Source organism: Squalius cephalus (genome assembly GCF_949319135.1).
Source record: "Squalius cephalus genome assembly, chromosome: 21".
Lineage (NCBI taxonomy): Eukaryota > Metazoa > Chordata > Actinopteri > Cypriniformes > Leuciscidae > Squalius > Squalius cephalus.
In genome coordinates, this window is record NC_137142.1 from 15,297,691 (window position 1) to 15,325,686 (window position 27,996).

A 27,996-nucleotide genomic window follows, 5' to 3' on the forward strand; every position below is an offset into this window, starting at 1 on the left:
GAATTCAATATTTGGCTTGATGGCTACATCTGGTGGAAATTTTGTGTCAATAGCCCACTTAGAAATCCCCTTACTGATAAAAATGCTGATGTGTTAAATACTTATTTTCCCCTCTATATATATATATATATATATATATATATATATATGCTAAAATATTTGTTGTTGGACATTAGATGTGCCTTATTTAGAATTTTAAACCTACAAATGTATTTTTATGATAGAAATAACTGTAAAGGGACTATTGTAATGGGGTAAATCAAGTGTAGGCTAATATAGCCAATTACTAAGCTCAGATTCATCTTACCAGTTAAAATGTAGCTTACCAAAATAAGCCTGGCTTGTATTCTAATCTTGTTTTATGGAACAACCCTCTGATTGTGCGTGTAATCCGGGCTTTAAGAGTACAGCTGAAAACGTTTTTTATAAGTGTCACATTTACTGTCAATGACAAGTACTTTATAAACCATGAAAAGCACCACAGGACAGCAAATAACCACTTATACAGACACAGAGTACAAAATGCATAAACTATTAGAAGTGTGCGTACCATTGTCCAGTCTTCAGAGAAACAGTCATGTTGAGTCAGAGGTTCTCAGAGATCTTGGATGACAAACAAAATGTGTAAATGTGCAGTGTGTAATTTCTGGTTTTACAGTCTGTTTGAATGGCTCAGGAGGAGACATTACACTGGCTCAACCAATGGCATGAGTTTGGGGTGGGGCTACCTGGTTGCTGAGCAATGGCAGAAAGGGGGAGTGTTTCAATCTAGTTTTCTTGTTATTCTGCTATTAGTGGCACAGAAATAACACATTTCACATTATAAGCAACCGGATACAGCCTTAAAAAGATTCCATTCGAGATTTCTTGAACAAGATTGAGATTGGTTTGGATGAGATTAATTTCTCTTCAGGTTCACATTATGGCATAAAAGGAAACAATATACTTCAAACTATTGTGTTGAAGTAGGACTAAACGCCATATGAAAGCCCTGTTTGGTTCAGGTTGTCGTTACCTAGAGTTCTTATTCCCAGGTGCGGTTCCCCTACACCATACATACAAGTGGCTTGAAAAAAGTATGGATGGTCCGAATTCAATTACCATACAGAAGAAAGATTGTCAGTCTGTGTCCATGTCCAATGTCCTAAAGTGCAATGTCTCCTCGGCGCTAGAGAGACAGACACAAAATCTGTGTTACCTTGTTAGAGGTTTAGCACAAGATACACTATTTACATTTGTAAAGCAAGCAAAAAAATCATGTGCTTGGAAGTGGAAGTTTGGGGTCTTTTTTTTAATGTTTAGGTTGCATTTATTCCTAAGATATATTACTGTGATGGTAAAGCTGAATCTTCAGCATCCTTACTCCAGTCTTCAGTGTCACATGATCATTCAGAAATCATTCTAATATGCTGAGTTGCTGCTCAAGAAAAATTTCACTAACACTTTAAGGTCCAATTCTCACTATTAATTAGTTGCTTATTAGCATGTATATTACTAGGATATTGGCAGTTTAACCAATACCTAAACTAAACAACTACCTTACTAACTAATAATAAGCAGTAGGAGTTTATTGGATACAAAGTCGTAGTTAATAGTGAGATTTGAACCCTAATCTGAAGTGTGACCAGGATTTCTTATTATTATCAGTGTTGAACAGCTGTGTTGCTTAATATGTGTGGAAACCATTGAAAAATTCAAGTAAACAGCATTTTTTCAAATATATATATATATATATATATATATATATATATATATATATATATATATATATATATATTTATTTATTTTTTTATTTTTTTATTTTTTTTACATTGTGACTGACTTTTGATAAATTTAATGCATCCTTGCTGAATGAAAGTATTAATTTCTATCTAATTTATCTTTCTAACACTTTTGAATGGGAGTATATACAGTATTTAAGCAGTTACATGAACTTAATTTATAAAAAATGTGTTATTCGAGCTGTAAAGAATCATCCTTTTAATAAAGTACTACTGTTTTAGGCGAATTAAGCACTGATGTTTTGTGGATGGACTCTTCACAAATTATGATTTCTGTATTACCAAAAATGACATAATTCAACACGTGCCTGTATCACTGTGGACTGTGTCGGGTCTCCTGGGCGCTCTCTCTCGGTGCAGGCTGCGGTCTGGGTGTGTGGAGGATCTCTGGGGTCTGTTGTGTGTCCGGCCGGAGAGAGGTTTCTGTGTGTGTCATAGAGAGCATCCGGCTGCTCTGAGACGTGTTGGCGTCCAGCATCTCCAGCAGAAGATCGTACAGCAGCACCACGTTTTTTCTCTTCATGCTCGACAGATGCTCGATTCCTTTGTTGCTATATGGACGACAAGAGAAGAGAACAGTCGATTACTATCTGCATGATCAAGAAGAGCAAAGTGACAGATGAGAGGGAAGTTTCTGTGAGATTACGATAGTCTGCAGAGGTACCTGAGGTGTCGAATATGTGAGAGCAGCATCAGCAGATGGGCGAGCCGGATGGACTGCTGCTGAGACGACAGGCCCGTTCTGGAGATGCTCCAAACCAGAGCGTCAGTCACTGAGTCCAGCAGCCTCAGAACCTTCCCACGACTCTCCACACCTTCAGGAGTCTGTGACAAGCTTGAACAGTTATCTGTTAATTAGCACAAAACAGGATGAGATCTGATGCAGGTAAAGAGAATAGTACTTTTGTGATAATATTCAGAACAATCGTTTTCTTTTTTTATGGAACAGTTGATTGTACCTTTAGACAAAATATATATGTAATGTGTTTTATGTTCTTAATTATATATTTGATACATCAGCCTTTTGTACACTAAAAAAATATTGTTGGTTTAACTTAAAGTTAATAGCCTGGATGCCTTAAAATTTCAAGTTCATTGTATTAACTCAATTTCAACTTAAAATTTTGAGGAGACTGGTTTAAATCAACAGGAACTCAAAATATTATGTTATCTGAGCCACATAAATCACAAAAAAAACTTTTTTTACAATGTGGCTCATATATTATGATATAGGGAAAACCTCAATTTTATACAGAGGCCCAAACTGAGCAAAAATATGCAATTTGTTGCAGTAGTTATAAAGCTGAAAAGTAGAGATGAAATTCTGATAGCTTATAATGTAAATCATTGAGATTTAGATAGCTGATATTTATATGCATTGTAGGCAAGTAATCACCCTATATCTCCAAAATATGCCTTGATAAGATATTTAAATTAAATTAGTTTCATGATCAAAGCTCTATAGTTTTAATTGTGGGGGCTAAACGTATAATTCAATGCAATCATGTTCCAACTTATTTGATACATACATTTTAACATGATTTAACATCAAAATTTTTTTTTAAAAAAATGCATGGATAATCAAGTAGACCCAAGTTGCTTCAGTCCAGTAAATATTCCTATTGAAAAATTACTAACAATATAAAAGTTATATTTACGGTAACTTTATAACAGTATATAAACTTTATATAACTTTAAGGCAAAAAGACACATCTACAAAAAACTGAAGGTGGACTTTTTTTTTAATTATACTAAAATGCCTGTAAGACAAAAGGCATGTAGAAGATTGTGTTTTTCAGCAATGTTTGGATGATTTGGATAATTAGAGGCCTTAGCAATTCATGTATCAAATAGGAGTAGGTTTTGGCAGGTGACCGCCTTGGCAGGTGACCAGAGACCAGGCATGTAAATCAAAAGCTTCTGTTATTGAACAACATGCTAACTATAGTTAACTTTATAGCCCTAAAATTATGTAGAGAAAAAACAAGATAAGTAGCATTTTATTTTATAGCATTTTCCTCTGCGCTATAATAAAATAACGCACGCACACACACAATCAGAGAAGTGTCATACTGGAGTTGAGAAGGATCATGGCTTTGAGACAGACGTATTCCTCCCTCTGTAGCTTCAGTTCTCTGAATCTGGAGGTGGTGGCCAGCAGCATGTCAAAGATCTCCATGATGCCTTCAACACAATTCCATTCACCCCTGAAAGTAGAGAGAAAGAGAGTCTGAAACTGAGATCAAGGAGAAAAGGCCATTCACCTGATGTGACTAATCACTCTGGAGCCACAGGAAAAGGGCGCCGCTGTGCACAATCCCAAACTATCCCGAATATGTCAAGTCCATTTTAAACTTTTGAGAGCCTCCAAAAAAATCTGGCTAAAATCTGGCTGGTAAATTTCACTCTGAGCGACTAAATAATGTCTATTATTAGCCATTGGCTAATAAATTCTTCGATTTTACTCGCCAGTGTGTGTGTGTTAGATGCCAAGTATGAGTTTAGCATGTATGTATTTTCACTCGCTGAACACTGACTCAGCGCTTGATAGTTTCGCTCTCCGTCAAGCGATCTGTAGTACGAGTATTTCAAATTCAGCTCAGCGTACCTGTGTTTGATGTACCGTAAACTCTAGTGCAGGGCTACAGACTGCGACCATTTTTCCTGCCGGTGCGACCAAATATTTATTTAGTGAATCCAAACAAAATGAAAGCAATTTAGTAAAAAAAAATTAGTCTGGAGCCCTGTGTGAAGGCGCACCCTCGCCATCACATTTCTCTTAACACACACACACACAGAGAGAGAGAGAGAGAGAGAGAGAGACTTACATACCACGCAAGATTGACGCATTACATGTAAACGTTATTTTGACAGGAAAATACAAACAAGTATAATGTTCATCTAATATTATTCAGCTTTTAAGAACAAGCAGAACATATGCCGGCTTCTCTGGTAGTGGGCGGAGCTTATGTGCAAAGGGCAATCTCATTGGATGGCGCTCATCCCTGTTTTAATTTCAGCAAATCAGTTCGAGCAAACGCTGACAACATGATAAACATTCATGAACCCAGCAGCTCATGTGTTGTATATTTTCATTATTAGTAGGAGCATTATTATCTTTTAATAATAATTACTATTATGAATTACTATTATCTTTTTTTTTTGCAGAAACACTGAATGACTAACAATATCTTAAGCACCCCCACCAGTCCTAAGTTCAGTTAAAATGACAAATATGCATTCATGCATGATTATCAAGTTTTAGCTCGAATTACTAAAGTTCTATCATTAAATAATGCTTGATTGTGTACATTTGCTACGTTCACAAAAAATATTTAAAAAGCTGTGCCATTTTACAAAGATAAGCTGATTTGGTGGAATATAAAATAATACAATTAAAATAAATATATAGGCCTATATACAAAAAAAAAATGTGTGTGTATATATATAAAATAGTATATCAGTCTGGCGAGTAACCAAAAAAAATGTACTAGTCAATGGCGATTCTATTGCCAAGGTGTATGTAGAGGGTTGCATACATGCACATAAACACACATACATACATATATATTATAATTTTTCTACTTTTTCACAGTTATAAACTAAGTGTACCAAAAAAGAGAGTAACCGAGTAACAAAAAAATAAACAAAAAAAATAAATAAATAGAAAAAGATGGCAAAGATACTAAAACTAGTTAGAGTGCCCCTATTATGCTATTTTAAAAGTTTCTCTATTTTGTTTTGGAGGTCTCCTAGAATAGGTTTACAGGCATCCAAGGTCAAACTGATGGTCACTAATTTTCCCATGATACATTGCACACATCACCTCATTTCAAGTGTCTGAAAATAGTTCATTCGAAAATTCAGTCCCTCTAGTCTAAACCCTTCCTTTCCACGAGTCTCTTCTGCTTTGATTGGTTAGATGGCCCAGTCTGTTGTGATTGGTCAACCCGCTTACAGTGTGTGTCAGAATCAAAACACCCATTACAGCGTAATGATTATATCGTTTTTTTTCTCCAAAGGAGTCCTCATCCTTTGGAAATGTATGCAAAGTGGATTCGCAGCACTGAAAACAGCATCTTCTCAACATGTCGATAACACGAGCCAAACTCAGCTACAGTGTTTGAGGGCGGGTCAAAATAGACGTTGTTTGCGGGCAGCAAATGAAGACCATATGCTGGCATTTTCCAAGAATTGATTCTTTACTTTCAGAAATACTGTCATAAGTCCAACTTGTTTTTTGAAACTTTGGCCATGTTTAGCATGAGACAGTATAAATAAGTCAGAATGCATGAAATAGCATTAGACATCCCCTTTAAAACTTTGCAGACATTTTACATTCACAAACAGCTAATAGTAGCCATTTAGGATAAAAGGTAGCATAAAAGGTAATATTCGAAAAAGCATAATAGGGGCACTTTAACATCCATCAGCTTATACTGTAACTGAATGAATAGACAACCTTAGAGTGTCAGGTGAAAGACAAAGGAAGCACACGTTTTCTCATACTTTCTCATACACAAACACACACACACACTCAAATGTGTGTGAGAAATGAAGAGAACAAACTAAGCTTGTGTTATGAGAACACACCAAGGTTTGTTAAGACCCTAGAGATAATCACCAAGGAAGAAGAATATTCAATTCCACTGAGACACAAATGAATAAACATGCACACACATGCATGCAAACCAGGTAAACATTGCAAAAAATTATTTTCTTCCTCATTTTTTTCTTGTTTTACAGTACAACATTCTTAAATAAAGATACATTTACTTGAGAAACAAAATTACTTGAGATATTAAGAAATTTTGCAGTGAAAACAAAGAGGGTAAAATCTTTTTGCATTCAGTTTTCTTAATTAATGAACTTCAACAACAACAACAACATTCATTCATGCATGTCACACACAACGTGTGCACACACAAACACTGTGTGCACTGGACACACACAATAGCAGATAATCTGAAGGTTGATGAATAAATCCACTAAACACCAGTGTTTTTCAAATGTTACCATCAAGCAAGATATGAGACGATTTCTCCCACTTTATCAACTTACAGGTTACAAAGATTATTAAAGCTATGTAGGCGCTCAGTTTTTACTGTCATTTAATATACAGTTTTTGGCAAAAAGCTTGTGTTATAAAAGACCAAGTGTTATGCACAGGCTCTATTGGCTATGACTAGACGGCAAATACCAGACTAAGACACCCTTCTCCGCTCCTGTAGCTACTGTATGAGGTTTTGCCGACAGTTTGAGGATCCACTCAAGATACGAGCTCTCTTAGTATCGTTAAATTCATTAAAAGTTGCATTTTCAGTTGAATTTGGGGAAACCACTTGAAACATTTGTTGTTTTGACCTATTTCAATTAATTTTGTTTGATTTGTTCATTGCAAACAGCTGAAAGTCTGTAAATTTTGCCAATAAACCTGATTTGCCATGGGGTTGAATAATTTCGATTCCATCCCCTGCTGATTTTAAAAGTTCGCCCACTTACAAAGAAATGAAGGGTCTTTATCCATTAAAATAAACCTACCATAAAAATTAGAGACAGAATATCAACCAAAAAATCAAGAACACCACATTTTATAAAGGTTGTAAATTATTAAGTATTTGATCCCCTACCAACCAGCAAAAATTCTGCCTCCCACAGATTGGTTGTGTGCCCATGTGGAACACAGATTAGTTCCTTCAAGAAAGTACTCCTAATGTCCTAATGTCAGTGGACACCTGTCCACAGAATCTTTATCTTCCATTCCAACCTCTCCACCACAGGCAATACCAAAGAGCTGTCAAACGTCAGGGACCAGATTGTAGACCTGCACAAGGCTGGAATGGGCTACAAGACCATCAGCAAGAAGCTTGGAGAGGAGGAGACTTGTTGGTGTGATTATTTGGAAATGGAAGAAATACCAAATGAAAAATAAATCGCCCTCGGTCTGTAGCTCCATCCAAGATCTCGCCTCATGAGGTAAGGATGATCATAAAAAAGGTGAAGGATCAGCCCAGAACAGGCCCGTTTGAAGTTTGCCAATGAACATCTAATGATTCAGAGAAGGCTTGGGAAAAAGTGCTGTGGTCAGATGAGACCAAAATCAAGCTCTTTGGCATCAACTCAATTTGTCATGTTTGGAGGGAAAGAAATGTTGACTATGACCCCAAGAACACCATCCCTACAGTCAAGCACGGAGGAGGAAAAATTATACTTTTGGGCTGTTTCTCTGCTAAGGGTACAGGACAACTTCACTGTCTTGAGGGGCTAACGGAAGGGGCCATGTACTGTCAAATCTTGGACGAGAACCTCCTTCCTTCAGCCAGAACACTGAAGATGGGTTGTGGAAGGGTCTTCCAGCATGACAAAAACATACCTCAAAGGCAACAAAGGAGTGGCTCAAGAAGAAGCACATTAAGGTCTTGGAGTAGCCTAGCCAGTCTCCAGACCTCAATCTATAGAAAATCTGTGGAGGGAGCCGAAACTTTGAGTTGCCAAGCGACAGCCAAGAAACCTTAAGGATTTAGAGAGTATCTGTAAAGAGGAGTGGACCAAAATCCCTCCTGAGATGTGTGCCAACCTGGTGACCAACTACAAGAAACGCCTTTTTCAAATGAGTCATAAGCCGTGACGTCAAGACAAAACATTAACATATTGCCTGCCCACTTATTCCGCGCGACGACACTAGGGAAAACTTCACAGATGCTGTGCTCTACAATGTGAAGGTAAAGCCAGTTTTTTTTAGTTTTTTTTTTTCACAGCCCAATTACAAGCATGTGAAGAATTGATTGATTGATTGAAGATTGATGAATCTTTACCACAATTTCACAGCAGTATAATTCTAAACTTTTGCTGTGTTCCCTTTATTTTACTTGACTGACTTGACTGACTGCTTCTCAAATCTCAGAGTTCAATGCATGATTTCGCAAACCACTTCTTGGAAAGATGGTGTTCAAAATACTTAGTTTTGAGTTTTATATTGTGTAGGTCTCCTGCTAACTGGTTAACTCACATTATTACTGTCTTACTGAAATACTTCTGCTAATCAGCTGTGGGCCACTTTTACCTAAAACTGTGTCTATTAATGCAGATTGTCTGTCGTTCTCACAAATTTGAGGAAAAATTAAGCATGGAGCAAGATTTGTTTTACCAACATTTATGTTACATCAGTCATTCAGGCTAGAGCTCGGGTAATGTATACATTGCATACATGCACTGTTATTGATACAGTTTCCACGTGTTCACCGCAATATATTAGAAAAATACTCTGTAAATAAATTACTACAAGTAAAATAATCGGTTTGTTGATGGACATGCACTTGTTAATGCTGATGGTGAGGAATTACAGTTGCAACATCTCATAATGTACCTCAAACTAAGTAGCGTATCACTGAGAAACGTCCTGCTTAAGTCGTCCTTGCGATGGAGGGTCCGGTTGAATAACTAGTTCTTCCAAAGTTTCATCATCAGACTGATATGGTAAAAATCTATGTCATTGTTCATTACTGTGTTTAGTTTACGCTGTATGAAGCCTCAGGACACGCAGAGCTGACGTACTTATGGCAATGGGCGTTTTTGTTTTCGACACGCGGTAGACCAATCACAACAGACTGAGCTGTCTGGCCAATTATAGCAGAGTAGCTCGCAGAAAGGAGGGATTTAGAGTGATTGATTTATCTGACGAGTCATTTCAGAATCATTGAAAATGTGGTGATGTAAAATGTATATTATGAGGAAATGAAACTAATATTTGATGCATGTAAACCTGTTGTAGGAGACTCTATGCAGTGTAAATACTCCCAAATTATCGTCTCAGAATGTATTATTGCTTTTAAGAAAGTGTTGTGACGTTTACACAGATGGCAGTGTCATTTGTGCTGTGGAAGGAGCTGTTTCCCTATGTCAGTAGGAGGTTTTACCTGTTCAGTTTGAGGTCTGGTGAGAAGATGAGTTTCCCGGGATGATCCACAGATCTCCACATCAATCCCAACATCAGAATATCCAGCCAGCAGCATTCCAATAGATGCACCTGATCTGAAAGCGTCAGCTCCACGAAACCTGAGAGAGGAGAAACAAACACACAAAGGCCTTCCAGAACACACTCCTACACACAGCTGCTGCCCTTCAAATGCTTGAGGTAAGTGCACACACACACACAAAATTATGATGTTTATGAAGCTTTTTGTCATTTCTGCAGTATGACAGCCCCTGTTCACCTTTCATTGCAGATAAGAGCAACATTCTGCTAAACTATTTGATGATGATTAAATCCCATTAACCTTTTAAAAATGACAAGAGTGTCAATCTGCTGTGAACCCCTGACCTAAGAACTTAACATAATAAACTAAGAGCTTACAAATCAGATGAATATTTCATATATTTATACAAGCACACACACCTGGTATCTTCTTGGCCCAGCTGATCATGAGCACCAGTTCCTTGTCAGCGAGGGTGGTTAGTGACATCATCATGCTGGCCTCAGTGTACGGCTTTTTCACTGGCTCTTTCAGGAAAATCTGAGGAGGCTCCGCCTCCAGAATACAATTCACCAACTGCTCAGGGGAGAAGCTCAGGACACACCCCTCAGCTCTGCCCCCAGAAGGGAAGAGGTGATCAGTGGGATTGAGAGGAATTTCTAAATTATGCTGGGAACAACCTCTGACCCCTAACGCCTCGCCCAAGCAGTCTCTGATCTGGGGATTTCGACGATGACGAGCACCACGGTAACTGCAGCGTTCCCGCCTCACACCTGTTCACACAATTACACACATGCATCAAAGGTGCACACAGCACAGCACACTTATCATTCTAACTTATTATAATATCTTTTCAGTCGTAACAATTTAACAAATGCAATGCACACATCATATGACATCACTTCACATTTTCCAGGACGACAGTGCAAGTTCAATTTTTATTGACGACTGTTTGCAGAAAGATGGGTAACTGTATGTCTTAACACCAGACAAAATCAACATGAAATGGTATTCACAACCCACTTCACTTCTATACTGTGATATATTTCCAAATAAAAAGGATGTTCAAAGTTTAAAGTATAATCTCTTTCTATATAATAAGTATGGGGCTACACAGAAAATAGATAGGCGGCTGCATACCACACTTCATCATGCCCGTTTCATAGCACTTGCGGAGTCGACAGGCCTGGCAGCTCTTGCGACGGCTCTTGTCAATGGTGCACTGGTTGGTGGCTGGACAAATATAGTCATTGTGTCCTGAAGAATATTGGGAGAAAAAACTAAACGTGATAATCAAGCTCACATTCTTGTGGGGGAAGCTAGACTACAAATCCACAGTGGACACCTTGGATTCAGCTTTTTAATGTCATCTCACTCTATTGTGTAAGACAATATTACCACATTAGGGCTGACATAAATTATATTTTAGCATGATTAATTTAATATATATTTTTTTAGTTAAAGCAAAAAAACAGAAAGTGTAATTTATGAATGCTCAAATGTCAGTACCAAGTAACATTGGATATTGACTGATATAAGAGATTTATAAATAATTGTAAAAAATATATATATTTTACACATGCATATAAACTTAATTCTTCATATATAAATATACCGTTGCCATTATCTAACGGTCATGAAAAGTTCATCTTTAAAAGCACTAACAATTGAACAAGGTTAAATGTAATCTTCAAAAATTCATGTTTTTTTTTTCTTATGTTTGTAAAATATAAATTACACAAATATTCCTCTCTGAACTATTTTTTTTAATGAAGTAATCCTTGGAGATATTAGTAGGAACATCAAAAACTCATTCCAGGCAAAAAAACATTCCCTGTTCAATGTAATCCATGATAAGAAAGTGCTTGTCCTTTAAAAAAAAAAAAAAAAAAAAAAAAAAAAATTGTGGTTTTGACTGAGATTCATTATTCTCATGTTTTTTACATATCTGGCCTTTTGAGTAGCGTCTATTGGTTGAAAGGTCATAACAAACTTGTTTTAAGTCCTTATAGAGGAACACAGTGCACTGACCCTGACATATCCGGAGAAATCTGTGTACAGAACAAGTACAGTATTTGAGGATTCGTGGAGGGAAAAAAACTCAAAAAGGAAGAAACTTTCCATTTATTTCCATGGAATTTCAGAAACCCAAACTTCTGAAGAGCATGTATTTGTTACGTTAAATGGTCTGACCATGAGTATTACCTTGAATGCTCCGTTTGAAGAAAGCCTTGCACCCCTCACATGACCAGACACCATAGTGATACCCAGAGGCGTAGTCATGACACACCGCACAAAAGTGCGTGTCTCCTTTACCCACAATGCCTGGAGAAGGATTTAAGCCATCAGCACCTTCCACTTGCTGCCCTAACAGCTTTGCATGAGTAAGGACAGAACTATAAAAGATGAAGGTACAGATAAAGTAAAAGAGGAGAAGAAGAAAACATTTTTACATTTCTTAAAAAAAATGTGATTGGTGCATGCCCTGTGTAAACCTCATCAGCATGATGCTGGGGTGTTCTGAGTGGTTGCAAGTGTGTTGCTATGTGATTGTTATGACATTTCTATGCAGTTAATCTGCTCTAGGTGCTTGATATAGTATTATAGTACTATACATACACTGCTGTTCAAAAGTTTGGGATCGGTACTTTTTTTAAATGTTTTTAAAAGAAGTCTCTTATGCTCACCAAGGCTGTATTTATTTGATTAAAAATACAGAACAAAATCTAATATTGTGAAATATTATTACAATTTAAAATGGCTGTTTTTTATTTAAATATATTTTAAAATTTAAGTTTTCCAAAAAAGAAAATTCTTACTGACCAGAAACTTTTCAACCGTAGTGCATGATGTTACAGAAGCTTTCTATTTCAGATAAATGCTGTTCTTTTGAACTTTCTATTCATCAAAGAATCCTGAAAAAAAACTTGTACACAACTGAACATACTGTACATCACTAGACAGGTAATGAACATAATCTAGCTAACATTTATAACTACTTACAGCTAAAATGTTGCATGTAACAAGAAACATTATGTAGCAAAGTATTTATCATAATGTACTTTAAATAACATAAAAAAAATAATGTCAGAAATATATCAGGTCTGCTGCTGTTCATGAATACAAATAGTGATCACCAGAAATAGAGTCAGTGTCCGGATGTGTAGTGAGCCAGTGTCCTTACTAGTGCCCAAATGTATTGTACACCATTATTGATTCACTGTTTGAGACGCACCCTTTGTTTCCATGGTTTTCCATTGATTGTTTGAGTAGTTGCACCTGATGTTCATTTCATTGATTAGTTCCCTAGTGAAAAATGTATATACAAAAATGTATTTGAAATACATCTATTTTATGCTAAGTATACTACAAATACAAGTATTTTATAATAAAATAATATAAAATAATAAGTATTTTAAGTTTGTGTTTAATAAAATAATTTCTGCATTTAGATCCTGCAATCACACACTGACAATTTAATATTATAGCCTATTTATCTCGCTAAACAAACTATAGACTATTGCAAGGTGAATTTTATTATTTGCATTTAAAATAATTTCTTCCCTGCTGTCGGTGATCCTGTCAGAACAGACCTGCTGTGTGACCACATCCTGGGTCTTGACCCAGCAGCCGAGAACCACTGATCTACGGGCCTTTTTACCCGTTTTATTGTCTGCACAACAAGCTGCATGATTGTTACGTCTTATACTGTCATCTGTTTGGAGCTGTTGTTGTTGTTGTTTTTTTCCCTCCCGTACGCTCTTTCTTTTGTTTCACTTTCACTGTCAGCAGGACGATGCGGCTACCTGATTGGCTTATCCATCTGTCAATCATCCGGGCGACGTCATCGTCATCATTGCTGTTGGATGATGATTCAACGCGGCTACACCAATGAGGGCGCGCCATGTGTCTATAAAGAGCGCACCTGTGTTGGAGGCGGGAGATGACTTTGCGCATGCTAGAGCCCTCGCTTGTTAGTTTGCCTGACCTGTACCATTAATTGGATTGATGTGTTCTTTGAGAACTCAGTAATGAGACCTCTGTAAGTGAGGCTCATTTGCGCTGTTTTTTTCCTTGTGAGTATCACCATTTATTCTGTCTGGTGGTTTGATCTACTGTTAAATGGGGGAAGAGAAAAGAACAGCTTAGATATCACGTGATATACATATGCCACACTGAGGGATCAATTTGTGTTTAGAACACCAGTTTAGTGACTTGTGCCACTCCTTGTAAGTTTTGTTTTGTTAGTAAGAATAGTTTATTTAGGGCGTCTTTTTGACGTTGAAGATGTTTTGTTTGGTTCTTGCTGGACGCTGATCTAGTCAGATTACATTGTTTTTTTAGTTTTTTAGTAAGACTGGTTTTGGTTTTACTTAGTTCTTTGATTTGGCACAAATCTAGTTCTTTTCTCTTTACCTTTCTTTATTATAATCTAACTAATTACTTTGAGGTGTCCTTCTCATGTTGAGACTCATTGTAATAAATCACTCCCCTAAAACTCAATCGGGTGATGTGTTTGATGTTTTCCAGTACACGCTCATTATTTTAATGTTACATTCCTTAATCCCTCTAGATATTAAATAAGGTTGTAACAATGATTTAAAATGCTGTTGCAAGCACCTCTAATAAAGTGCATGAAAAATAAAACATTTTGTTTGGTCACAGGGCTGTTATGTTTCTATGGCAACTGAGCTATCCCTTTGACAGCTGCCACCTGGAGATGAAAGGAACATATCTGCTATTAGTGGCTAGTTTAACACATTCTCACCTGTTCTGGTTAAGCGTGTGTGTCTTGGCGTCTTCCCAGGCAGTGTGTGAGAATGTTTCGCTGTAGGCCAGTGGAGGTGGGCAGTGCAGAGACAGCGCAGTGTGTGTGGTGTGGGAAGGCCAGAAGATTGTGGGACTGAGCGGGACCAGGCTTTCAGACACGGGGGGATGAGGGTACCCTAGCACTGCGGAGGACACCGGGCTGTAGAGTGTTAAAGCTCCATGGTTGAACTCTCCCCCGTGCGGTGGTGAATAATCCTGACAGGCTTCCAAATACGGAGATGGAATGCAGATGGTCTGGTTGTCCATGCCGAGTGGGGAAGTGTACAGACGGGGAAAAAGGCTAGGAGAGTCCCCTCGATCAGCCAGTGCAGGGGAGACTGACGCAGGGACTGGACCAGGGGAGGAGCTCATTCTGGAGAACTCAAGCGAGGTCCTGGCTTGACAGACTACTGCATCGCAGGCCCAACTGTGTCAGAGGAAGCTCTTGCTGAAAGACGAAAATAGAAATCAGATCCTGATATCAGAGTAACACCGTACACCTCCTCCTGCATGTTAAACATACACTACAGTTCAAAAGTAAAGGGTGCGTAATAGTATTTTTTAAATAAATTGTCAAGGTTTCCTCAAAAACATTCAGGTACAACCGTTTTCAACTGTGATAATAATAATAATAAAAATAAGTGTTACTTGAGCAGCAACTCATCATATTAGAATGATTTCTGAAGGATCATGTGACACTGAAGACTTAAGTAATGATGCTGAAAAATTCAGCTTTGTCATCACAGGAATAAACTACATTTTTAAAATATATTAAAATAAAAAAGTTATTTAATATTTGAATAATATTTCACAATATTACAGTTTTACAGACTTTCAAAAACATTAAAATATATCTTACCAACCCCAAACTTTTGAACGGCAGTGTACATGTTGCACAAGCCTTTAATGTGTCCTGTAAGTGTGAAATAGGTGTTGCCTGAATTTTCTAAACCTGTTTGTGATTTTCAGGGTTTTTCCAGACACAAAACTTGGCAGGCTACTGTCTACATAAAGACAACACAGCATGCTCAAAAAGACATACTGTACCAATGATTGCTAGTAGGCCTGTTTTTTCCTAGTTATATTAGCAGATGCACCTCCTTTTACTACTTTTCTCTGAAAAAGTGACTGGAAAAATAGAAAAACGTCACAGAAAAACGATGCATATTTAATATAGTTATTTCTAAATCTGTCTAATGCACATGATGTAAAGTGAGACGGGTGCTGTGGAGGGAGGTAAATCGCCGCTGTGGCGGGTTACACTGCTCTCTTCTAGAGGACTCATTACACCAAAACAGACAGGATAACTGCTTTTGACGGAATTGGTAATGAATTTTTTTTTTTTTTGCAGATGACATTTTGAAAGGTGCCACTCCAGGAAATGAGCTGATGGATAATTTCCTTGTGATGGAGGCTCAAATATTCTACTGATAACTGAGGAGTTTGTCACTTTCATAAGTCTATATATTTGAGAAGAGTCTGCACCTTTAAGAAGAGTCTATAACTTGAAGATAGCCAGTTAATGGAGGGTACAGTAGAGGCACATCAGGTCAGGCACTGGTTTTAATTCAAAATCAAATGTTTTCGTAAGAGATGAAGAGTAAGTAAAATGTATTTATATAGCACTTTTCACAGATAAAAATCACAAAGTGCTTCACAATAAAATATAATACAGTAACAAATTCAAAATACAAGAATATTAAATACAAATAGAAAACAAACAACCATAAAAAACCCTTGACTAACTAAAAGCCTGCTTGAAGAGCAGAGTCTTCAATTGCTTTTTAAAAGAATCAACAGAGTTCGCACAACGCAGAAAGAGAGGCAAAGCATTCCACAGCCTATGAGCCACTGCCTGGAATCATTGGTCCCCTCTAGTTTTAAAACGAGTGCGGGGAACCACTAATAGCCTCTGATCTAATGACCTGAGACTCCAGGTTGGAGTGTGAAGCTGTATCAAGTCAGCGATGTAGGTAGGAACTTGACCATGCAGGGCTCTGAAAGTAAGGACCAGGATTTTAAATTGAATTCTGTACTGGACTGGTAACCAGTGAAGTGCTGCTAAAACAGGTGTGCTGAGTGCTCTTTTCTTAATGTGAGTTAAAAGCCTTGCAGCAGAATTCTGAACAGCCTGGAGACGATAAAGCTCCTTCTTACTCAAACAGGTAAAAAGACTGTTGCAGTAATCTAAACGAGAGGAAATGAACGCATGAATGATCATCTCCAACTCACCTTTAGTCAAAAATGATCTTAATTTGGAAATATTCCTCAGTTGAAAGAAACAGTTTCTAACTAATTGTTTAGAGTGGAGCTCCAAGGACATAGCTGAATCAAAAACAACATCTAAGCTTCTGAGGCTCGGTTGGACAGACGAGCCTAAGTTACCAATATGCTGTGTTATCTTTGGGATTTTACTTTCAGGGGCGATAATTAATGTTTCTGTTTTGGCAGAGGGGAAAGATCCAAACAGTTTGTCACAAAGGTCCAGAGTCCACAATGCTTTATGTAACATTGTAACCAAAGATGAACAAATAGACTATGAGATCCAGAATAAACTGTGTGTGTGTGTGTGTGTGTGTGTGTGTGTGTGTGTGTGTGTGTGTGTGTGTGTGTGTGTGTGTGTGTGTGTGTGTGTGAGAGTGTGTGTGTGAGAGTGTGTGTGTGAGAGTGTGTGTGTGAGAGTGTGTGTGAGAGAGTGTGTGTGAGAGAGTGTGTGTGAGAGAGTGTGAGTGAGAGAGAGTGTGAGTGTGTGAAGAGAGAAAATGTGACCACAGTTCAGGATCAAGTCAGCATATCAAATTAATAAAATAAAGTGCACAAATATTACATCAGTATTCAAAAATGTAAGTTTTTATATTTGTCAAATCGTGTCTGAACCGAGGTTTGATTTTTAAATTAGAAAAATATGCAAAAGTGAAAATATCCCTAGTGAAAAAATTTATTCATATGTACTTTAACTAAATGTATTGTGGCACACTATAAATTGGTATACTTTAAGTCTGTTAAATTGGAACAACTAATATTGTACTAAATGCATTTTAATTTTAGCCCAAAAGCAGTGCTGAAGTTCAACTAAAGTTGCATTAAATATACTTGTTTGTGCTAAAGTGGAACTATTCCAAGTATACTTAAATACAAGAGTAGATATTTAAAGTGTACTTAAGTTTTGAAATGCAGATTTCACTCAGCATAAACTTTAAATGCATTTTGGTGACATTACAATTGCAATTCAATTACAGTGTTGAACATACAGTACATTAATATTATACTGATAACAAACTCAGGTCATACTTAGTGATTTAAAAACACATTGCAATGGCATTCCAAGTAAACTTGGAGTCTGCTAATGCCATCATTATTGTGTGCTTCAAATACAATAAAGTAATCTTTATAAATAATGGCACAGTTTAAGAATTTACCTTTAACTGACATTTTACAGACACCCCAGTATACCAGTAACTCACTTATCCGGAGAACACCAGAGACAATGGGAACACACATATGTACATTGAATGTAGGAAACACTACAGACTGAGACCGCTGCCACGCGAGCGCTATCGATTTACCAGTTGCGCCACCGCGCAGATATTCGCCAAGCTAAACTGGGGTTACTTTGTGTTCTTTCTATACTGTTAGCAGTACTGCTATAAGCAAACCAATTTTTCTATCAATGAAAGCACAGATTATATGAATTTAAAGACTGCGAATCACAGATAAAAGTCTCAATATAGGCGCAGTAAGCGGTGCATGAAAATAAACGCGAAATGGTCTGGAGAACACGAAAGTGTGTTAAACTTGAAGCTGTTGAGGAAATAAAGCCAGTGGACATAACATTAAATATCATCTGAAGAATGTTTTGCTTCCCTTTTACCTGACATGATCTGTCATTAACGCTGCAGGAAGCAATTGCATTAACCAGCATAACATTAGTTTTATTCTTGTGCATGCACTAAAACAGACAGTTCCATTCGTTGGTGGAAGAATGTGAACATGCAGAACTGCTTGTGTTTCAGTCTGTGCGGATGGAATAAAACATCCGTAACATTTTTCTGCTGCTTCAACTCTCATTGTACTGCAGAACAGGCGGTTTGACGGTCTCGCATTATGCTGCGGATTTAAATGTGACACATGAATTGAAATTATTTTAATACATTTTACGTTGTTCGGTCTTAAAGGGGCAGCAGGTTTTTATATATATATATATATATATATATATATATATATATATGAAAAGTTCAGATGCAAAAGCCTCTAAGTGCCATCTGAAATTTTCTTCTAGAATGATCATTTTTATCAAGCTTGTATATTTAAGTTCAGTAATTCCAAATGGCAATGAAAATTACCTATTAATTGTCATTTAAGTGAAATTACTGAACTTAAATATACAAGCTTGATAAAAATTATCATTCTAGAGGAAAATTATATATATATATCTATATTAAATATAGATATAGATATATAGTTCTAATAAACATGCTGCGGTGTTTTAATGTTAATCAAACAAAGGACAAGAAATTACTCACTGCTCTTGACTAAATAGGCTACCTTTTGTAACTTTACAAAAAGATCCATCTATATTTAATCTATACAACAATGAATATGCAGTGTTTTTTCACATTTGATTACTTTATTCAAATTTCTATACTGTACATGTTATATCTACCTGAAAAACTCTAAAAACACTGTTTATTTCATTTGTAGCATTTCTTTGTGCTATTTGTAATTAGATTATTTGTACTTATTTTATTACTGACTGCTTACTTGTCTTTAATAATGTTTTAAATTCACATTAATTGGGCTGGTAATTTTTGTTGTTTTAAAATTGTAATAAAGAATTGATATTTTAAAATTACAAATGCAGTGAAAACACAGGTATCGGTATCGGCGAGTACAAAAAAATGCAAGTATCGGTATCGTACTCGTTCTGGAAAAAGTGGTATCGGTGCATCCCTAGTATTTGTTCATTATAGGTGCATTTTGGTGTATTAGGAATACACTCAAGTAATACAACTTTCTTTCACCATTTAAAACTGACCATATGTTGTTTTCTTTATTTGTCATAATTACATAGGCTAATACATATATTTACCTGTGTAACTACTTTCTATATGAATGTAAAGCTGCTTTGCAACCATGGAAAATTTTGAAGTGCTATAGAAATATATTTGCAAAGGTAAAGGTCATAATTATAAAACTTAATTGTTCATTATGAATTTATTTTTTTTGCAACTCAACACAATTCCTGTTAATTTTTATCCATACCATTTTTATACTCAACAGGTAGAAGTCAAAAACAATTCATTGTATTGTACATTTAATCATAACAGGTCAACAGAGGATTCAACAAAAATAGTACAAAAGCAGTACTTAAATATTTAACAAATAATTAAATTGTTTTATTTGCAAATTGCAAAAGTTGTGTTTGGAAATTCTGCCCTTACAGCACCTGTTAGTAGAAACAAGCTAGATGCTTCAGTACATAACATTTTCTTTAGTTTGCACAAAAAGAAAGTCTGATCTAAAAAAAATTACATAGCATCATCTAAAAAATTATTTCATCATTCTCAGATTTGAAATGCATGGTGAGTTGTGTCTTTAGATGCAATGAGGTTTTAGACGCTAAAGGTTTCCTTCTGACAAATGTGGCCAATAGTGTGCACTCTTGTGAGTTCGGTTGTTTAGCAAAAGTACAGCAAAACAGATTGTTGGTGAGTGTGATGGCATTGGCTTTATGGCGTGTTTGAAACATAGATCAAGCATAGCGGTCTGACGTGTCAACTTCTGGTTCAAACAATGGTAGGACGTTGGGGCCAATGGGGGGGTCAAGGTTTAGCTTCGGCAGTTATGGTGCTTTCAAGTCATGTCAGAAAGAACGCATTTACGAGTTAACTTAAAATGCACATAAACATCAGCACAACTCATAATTAAGAGCGAGTTAGGAGCGTGACGATGATCAAATATGTCAAAGGCAATGGATGCAGAGTGTGCCCTAGTGAAAAAAAAACCCTATGCCAAAATGTATTTAAAATAGGCCTACACATTTATTTCATACCAACTAAACTATACTACAAACCCATTGATATATTTACTGACATATTACTTGAGACTTACTGATATAAATTTTATAATTAAACTTTATTTGGAGTTCTTCTTTATTGCACAATGCATATTTCTTAATATTAGGCCCAAAATGTGTTTAATATCACTATTAGTAAGGATAGTATGATCACTGTATAATTTAAATGCAAGATGTGTAAAGTGTACTACCTAAAGTATAATTGCAATAGTTTCACTTTAGCACAATCAAATATACTTAAAGGGTAACTAAACCCCTGGTCAGAGCCTGACTCCACCCACTGGCAATATTTGAAAAATGCTAGAAAAGTGGGCAGACCCCAGTGGAGATAGAGGGGACGAACCGAGGGCGGGGCTGCTGTCAGACTCTAAAATGGAGAGTGACTCACAGGGTCGCAAGACGACGTAAAGTACATGCATCTGATGAGTTTTATCGAGTTGATGTCAAAATCTGTAGGCATATTCATATTTTGCCGCTATGTGAAAAAATCCAGCAAAATGTGCCGGCGCGTTGTCGACCCTGAGGATTAACTTTAGCCTAACCATAAAATTGTGATTAAAATATATATGATTACTCACATCAAGACGCCGCTGCGGTGGTGGAGTCCATACAGGAGGAGCAGCGTTTGGCACTTTTCAGCGTGAGCTGTGTGGAGAAGCCCATTTCCACCTCTATTGCATTGGAGAAGTAGCCTAGAAATCTAGACGCACCCTAGCGGCAGCAAAATTTATTTTGCTTCCAAGGTAGTCTAGCAACTCTCCGTTGACTTTCGAGCTGGAAAAACCAAACTCTGGTCAGGCCAATCACATCGTGTATAGAGTCGGTGGGTGGGCTTAACATAATGACGACAGAGTTGTGACGGTTCCGTGTGAATTCCCTGCTACTTGAAAACAAAGAATGGCTGATGACGAACAGCGGTCTTTCGAATCAGCTTTGGCCGCGGCTCTGGAGGACTTGGAGTTAAGCTTTTCTTTGAGAAAAGAACAAAGAACGGCACTTAAGTCATTCTTAAAAAAAGGAAGATGTGTTCGTAGTTTTGCTGGCCAGATATGGCAAAAGTTGAATCTATCAACTAACGTTAGCTCCGCTGTTGGGAAAACGCTCTGGTTGGTTGAAGCGCTGTCCTATTGCGTGCCGAGGGAATTTGAAAGACCACCGTTTATCCCGCCCCTCGGATTGAGCCGTGTCTATGGTGAGTTGCCAGACCTAACATCTTGATGTAGGTCTGGCTTGCCAGGCTTTTGGAGAAGCAATCCCGCGTAAAATGTAGGTTGCACACTTGAGCTCTAGGCGGGAACTCACGGTCTTCCAGGCCAAGTGCATGCAACCACTGGTGCCTAATTTCCAAGTCTGCTGGAAAGCTATGCAGTCCAGCAGTGCTGTTGCAACCAGCAACACTACACCTACGTACCCTCCTGACCACTGTACTAAATACAGATAAATCTACGCTAGTTCGTACCAAGGGCATGGTTGAGCTCGTACCAAGGGCGTGGTGAGCTGGAACCTGCTTACGTCACGTAGTACCGCAAACATCCAATAGGAAAATTCAACTGCAGTAGCCACCGTTCAACCTGAAGAGGGCAGCACTCAGACGTTTTTACACCATATATTGTAGAATTAAAACACTTTATACCCAAATGTCCAAAAAGTTACTTGAATCAATGAACAGCACTAATAAAGCCACATTCTTACAGATCATTAACTAAAAAAAAGTTGGTTTAGGGTTTAGTTACCCTTTAAGTATATCTGTAGTTGGATCTCAGCATTATTTCCAGATAACTAAAGTGCATTGAGTACAAAATTAGATGTTCCAATTAAGCAGATTTGAAGTATACCAAAAGTACAATTGCAGGGTATTTAAATATGTGAAATGAATGTATTTGTAGTATACTACTGTATTTGTAGCATGAAATAAATATATTTCAAATACATTTTAGTATATTTATTTAGGAATATATAGGAAGGCCAAGTATGATAACCCATACTTGGAATTTGTCCACTGCATTTAACCCATCCAACTTAGTACACACACATTAAGAGTAGTGAGTACTGAACACACACGCAAGCACGCATGAAAAAATATCAGAAAAAAAAATCTGGCAAAACAACAACATACACTGCTTATAAAGACAGCATATGAGAAAAAAATACATATAACCAAGTTAAAAAGCAGTAAATTGCAGACGTTGAAAGAACACATAAAGCCATTCCCTCTCAAGCACACACAAAGAGATCCACCCAAAACCTCCTGGTAGTGAAAATTAAACCTGCCCTACTCAAAAAAAAAAAAAAAAACCTGAACTGAATTAAAGAGAGCCATGTGTTCACATGTTTCTGTATATAAATGTGTCTCTATATCAGATCAGATTCACAATACGCTCTTGAAATGCACACAGTGCTTCACTCGCAGCTATTTAACAAGGTGTTTTTAAACCATTTATTTTATTAGGATTATGTATAATATATTTTGTTATATTTCATTTAAAAACATATAAGTCTAAAACTTAACATACTAAAAAAACAAAATCAAAGACAGCAAGAAGAAAGAGAGAGTACGAGAGAGAGAGAAGAAAATGACCAGTTACTGCACTGCTTTTGTGGGGAAAATGAATATAAATATAAACTGTTTATAGCTGAAAGCATAAAAATACATTTTCTATTTCTTTTAAACATAAGTATTTCAGAAACAAATGCTCAAGGGTTCAATATGCGTAGAACTTTCTGAATGATAGGTGCTCCAATTCTGCGGAAATCTGGGGACATTTTTCTGAATGCAGAAGCTTATTTATCATAAAATGCCTGAAATTCTTTATAGAGAATCATTACAGAGATAATTTTGAGTACACTAATTATTTCCCATAGTTTTCCTGCAGGTGAATTCACTCAAAAATGGTTAATTTAGTTCAGAGTTTTATGAGGACAGAGACTGAAGTGAAATATAAGACAAATTTTATTTAAATGTGTTTAAATGGTAAATAAAATCTCAATGAAACTGCATGAATGAGTAAAAACAAAATCTACAAACAAACACTCAAAACAACAAACTTTCCTTTAATACGCAGAGTTCCCTGTTCTCTAGGCTAAAGGGCAACTGCGGGTTTTAGGTCAGAGATGTGGCTTGCTGCCTCAGTAAACAGAAAGAGTAAAGGTGAGACGCTGATGTGCAAACGCTTTTACTGAGACAACATTGTGTTCTGTCTGAGAGAAAAACACACATCCATAAATAATACACCCAGAAACCTTACGATTGTTTGATTAATGGAAAGTTCAAAAGATCAGCATTTATTTGAAATAGAAATCTTTTGAAACAGCCTTTACTGTAACTTTTGATCATTTCAATGCTAAATAAAGGTATTATTTTTTCAAAATGTACTGACAGCAAGCTTTTGAACAGTAGTCTGTACAATATTTTAAAGCATTCTTCATCTTTTTTAATAACACACACAGCACAGCAGACAGGAAGGGATAGAGCGAGATGGGGGAGTGTGAGAATGCAGAACACAGGCTTGCCACACTTTCTGACCATGAATTTCAATGACTATTCCAGATGTAAACACTGGATGAGAATTACACAATACACAAAAAAAAAATCTAAATTTACTAGGGAATTCACTCGCAAAGAACAAATTTAGATGAAACAGAAGAGTTTATAAATTATTTAGATATTATATTCACAGCAGAAATGTCCATTATTGTCCTATTGGTTTTGTGACTGTTATTGATTTCTAGAATGTTTCCTGGTAAACACTATTTTAAAACTCTCCGATTTTTTCAGGCTTTTTATGACAATGGGAACTCTAGAACAGAACTGGATTTTTCTGCTTCATTTTGGCCGTTTATTTACACAACAACGTCGTTTCAGGGGCCTGAAAATGCAAACCTTTGAAAATGGGTTTCAAAGTGCAAGTTTTTTTAAAAAGATACCGTTATTGTCTCTGTGTAAACCACAAAAATGCTAATTTGTGAAAAAATTTGTGATCGCCAACTACTGGCCTGGCAGCCTTATAGTGTTTTTAGTCGTTTCCGTGGATCCGTGTGAACGGGGGATCATTTTGACAATATTGAGGTCTGTACGTGAAAAACGTAAAGGAAATACTTTTCTGTTTTTTGTACATCATTGATGTGTAAACGTACCCTCACTGATTTGTGTTCCACACCTGCTCACCGTTTTATTGATTACTCCCTGTGTATTTAAGCCCTGAGTTTTCCTTAGTTAGCCTACTTGTCCAGTATTAATTGTACATAGTTGTTTGATATGCTCTCACTCTTCGTTGTAATTATTCATTCATTTAGTCATTCATTCTTTGTCCTGCTCCTTGTTCCTTGGAATTTCACACAGCAGCCCGTAAACAACCAAACACTAGTTCACTTTAATTCACACTTGTAATAATTTAACTTTTTTTTTTTAAAGTATGGTCACATATTTCAGTTGGGAGCTGGTGAAACTTTAGCACTTTCCTACTGCCATTCTGGTAAAGCTCTTGGCTAAAGTCCAGACACACATACCACTGAACAAAAGGCCAAGGACAGGACGAAGAAACCCCTACACATAACACACAGAGTCCCTGGGTGAACTTTTCTCCATCCTAATAAGGTCCTCCTGCCAACTTGAGATTTCTTTGAACGTACAGAAGAATTAAGTTTCCATTCACTTCACATTGGGCACATGCAGGCCCACATCACCCCAGTAACTGAGACTTTCATCTACACTTAGCGAACCTACACACAAATAATTATGCACATAAACACCTGGATTTGTGTACACATGCACATTCTTCACGCTTGAAACCCCTTCAATCGCTGACACCATTCATGTTCTCCTAATTGAGACTCGTTTCTTGCAAATAATGAGGAGAGAGAGAGTTAAAGAGCATGATTTCTGACGTTACTAATCAGACAGACTAATTAAATCCTCCTATCACTTGTCACACAAGCCAGCAAACCTGTCAACAGAGCAGTCCACATATGTTTTTGTTTTGACCACAGCTAAAACCTATTGCTGCTAACCCAAAAACCAGAAATATCTAATTAAATGCTACACAGCCATTACACATTAGGCAGTTCCTTTCATAAAGACAGTATTAAGAGATTTTACAAGAATTATAAAGTAAATATAGTGAATGGTTTACTCTTGCATACATAGGTTGTCGTCTATAACAGTCTAGTGTGGCAATACAATGAAAATTTATTTAAAAGGAGTGCACTCTGTCGCCATCATTTTGAATGATATCAGACCATTATGTCCAGTGTGAGTCCTCGTCCATTGCTCAAGAGGACAAGGACCTCTGTCTAAACTGATAAAAAGCATTTCTTCTCCTCCCTCACGGAGTGTCTCCCTTCAACAAAACACACCGAAAATCCATTCCTGTACTTTTGTAAAGGTTGTGGGTTTAACTTCAGGTAGGGGAGACATGAACTGATCCCTTGAGATAATGTGTCCTAGCAATTTACAGTATGTTCTATATTTTGCTTTGGATTTAGACTCAGACAGACAATGACATTTGCGGATTATATGAAGCAGTTTAGCATGTGGGACAAGAGAATGAATAAGGATAAAATACAGGTGGTCCACACTGTAAAAAAAATGTTTTGTCGGTTACAAATGTGCTTCATGTGGTATGCTCTAAATGAGCTGGCTTATTCAAGTATGGGAATGATATAGTGGCCAAACATTAAAACTCAAGTTTCATAGTTCACATAAACAAATGTGGCAACTTGTATGTCTAAAAGAGTTCACAGCATACAAACCCTCACTCACACAACAATACTTCTGAAATATGATGTACTTAAACTGAATGTTGTAGAAGTCGCTTGTTTTAGTTACGTGGAGTTTTAGTTAATGTATCCGCAGAACAGATATTGTGAAAGATTTGCCCTTGGCCTCTGATATACAAAACAAAAATATACAAAACGTGAATAAAAAACAACAACAGATGGTCACTGTTAACACCATATTCAAAAAAATATGTAAAATGCTCTCTTGTTGTTACTGTAATGTGATTGATATAGTACACCGCTCAGATGGTGGTCTGTTATTCTGATGTCTTATTCACTGAAAAAACTCATTTTATAATTTCCTTCTGTCATTGAACCATCACTTCAACCGTTTTCAACCTCTCCTCCAAAACCCCTCATTTCTCTTATCACTAACGTCATTTTAATCTTATCATGATCAACATTGAGTAATAGACTGTGTTTGTGCAGAGGCAAAAAAACCCTATCGGCAAAAAGTCTAGACCATGTCAGGCACATCATAATCACCTGTACGGCCAAATAAGTTAAACAACAGTTATAGCAATGATTTTAGTATTGTTATGTTACTGTAGAAGTTATAACAAAAATTCTCATGACTTATCACAACTTTTTTCTTTTATCAAATCAACTTAGATAATATGGTTCAGAAAACATAATATTTTGAGTTTTTGTTGATTAAACTAATCTCCTTCCTTGTATTACCTCATTTTTTTTTATTTCAATGAACTAAAAATTAAGACAACCAGATAACTTACTCTTTTTTTTTAAGTTAAACTAATTATGTTTGATCACTGACCCACAGACTTTTTTAAATTAAAATTATGGACATTAATAGCATAATTTAATCAGAACTAATTTCATTATTGCCATTTGACATTATTTTTATATGTATTCTAGCACTTTAATTTTTTGGGTTAGACAAGGTTACACTGAAGAACATTGGGTGGTCACCTAAACATCAAATCATGAAACTCCATACTCATACTCACAAAAACTGTTTTTCTTTCTTTATTTCTTTCTAGTGAGCAGCCTATCGAAGCAAATTATTAGGTCATCATATAGGCGCATTCTTTCAAAGTAATTTCAACAGGGTTTAAAGTTTAAATCAGTTTCTTTACAAAAAAAAAATACAATGGGTTAGGGTTGTTTACAATGGGTTAGTTTCCGACAGTTACTATAGTTCCTGTCACTTGCATAATAATAATAATACTTAATAGCCTGCATGAATACTGGGTGTAAAACTGGATGTAAAACAGTGTAAAAATCTTTTAGAATCTCTTCATTTTGTTCAGTTTGATTTTAAGACAGTGGAAACTAGCACAAGTTAGCACATTTTAATGCCGGAAACTATGGTTACCCTTTCAGTGCGTTAGTACGAAACAGCACTTACCGACAGCAGCAGCAGGCAGGCAGGCAGGCAGGCAGCAGGTGATGTGAGCTGGAGGGCAGATCTGTTTGATCAGCCGTGTACCGGATCGATCTGATTTACTGCGCGCACAAAGAGAAAGAGCAGCACTGAAGTAAGCGACAGACGCAAGAGAGGGACAAGCAAACACCTGGTAGTGTCCTAATGGCGCACTTTGACTGGTTGTACTTTGGCAGA

General features: G+C 36.7%; 1 protein-coding gene across 2 annotated transcripts; it reads right to left on the bottom strand.

The window, feature by feature from the left end:
- Nucleotides 1-201: 201 nt before the first annotated feature.
- Nucleotides 202-27,985, bottom strand: esr2b (estrogen receptor 2b). 2 transcript variants are annotated; one of them, XM_079856238.1, is made up of 10 exons: nucleotides 27,784-27,893; nucleotides 14,523-15,011; nucleotides 11,960-12,150; nucleotides 10,895-11,011; nucleotides 10,177-10,527; nucleotides 9,698-9,836; nucleotides 3,855-3,988; nucleotides 2,446-2,629; nucleotides 2,090-2,332; nucleotides 202-1,168 (listed from the first exon to the last, which is right to left on the bottom strand). In XM_079856238.1, the coding sequence occupies exons 2-9, from the start codon at nucleotides 14,933-14,935 to the stop codon at nucleotides 2,095-2,097; spliced, it is 1,767 nt and encodes a 588-aa protein (XP_079712364.1). In that variant the 5' UTR covers nucleotides 14,936-15,011; nucleotides 27,784-27,893; the 3' UTR covers nucleotides 202-1,168; nucleotides 2,090-2,094. The 2 variants fall into 2 exon arrangements, with proteins under 2 accessions (XP_079712364.1, XP_079712363.1); XM_079856237.1 differs by having other exon boundaries at nucleotides 985-1,168; nucleotides 2,099-2,332; nucleotides 27,784-27,985.
- Nucleotides 27,986-27,996: the final 11 nt, after the last annotated feature.

Bases quoted from the DNA above. Each gene is read 5' to 3' on its own strand.
- esr2b (XM_079856237.1), bottom strand. From the start codon at position 14,935: ATGAGCTCCTCCCCTGGTCCAGTCCCTGCGTCAGTCTCCCCTGCACTG. The intron at 2,333-2,445 runs GTACCTCTGCAG...TCGTCCATATAG, and splicing joins TCACATATTCGACACCTCAG to CAACAAAGGAATCGAGCATC. The intron at 1,169-2,098 runs GTGATACAGGCA...CTGTCTCTCTAG, and splicing joins GAGACCCGACACAGTCCACA to CGCCGAGGAGACATTGCACT.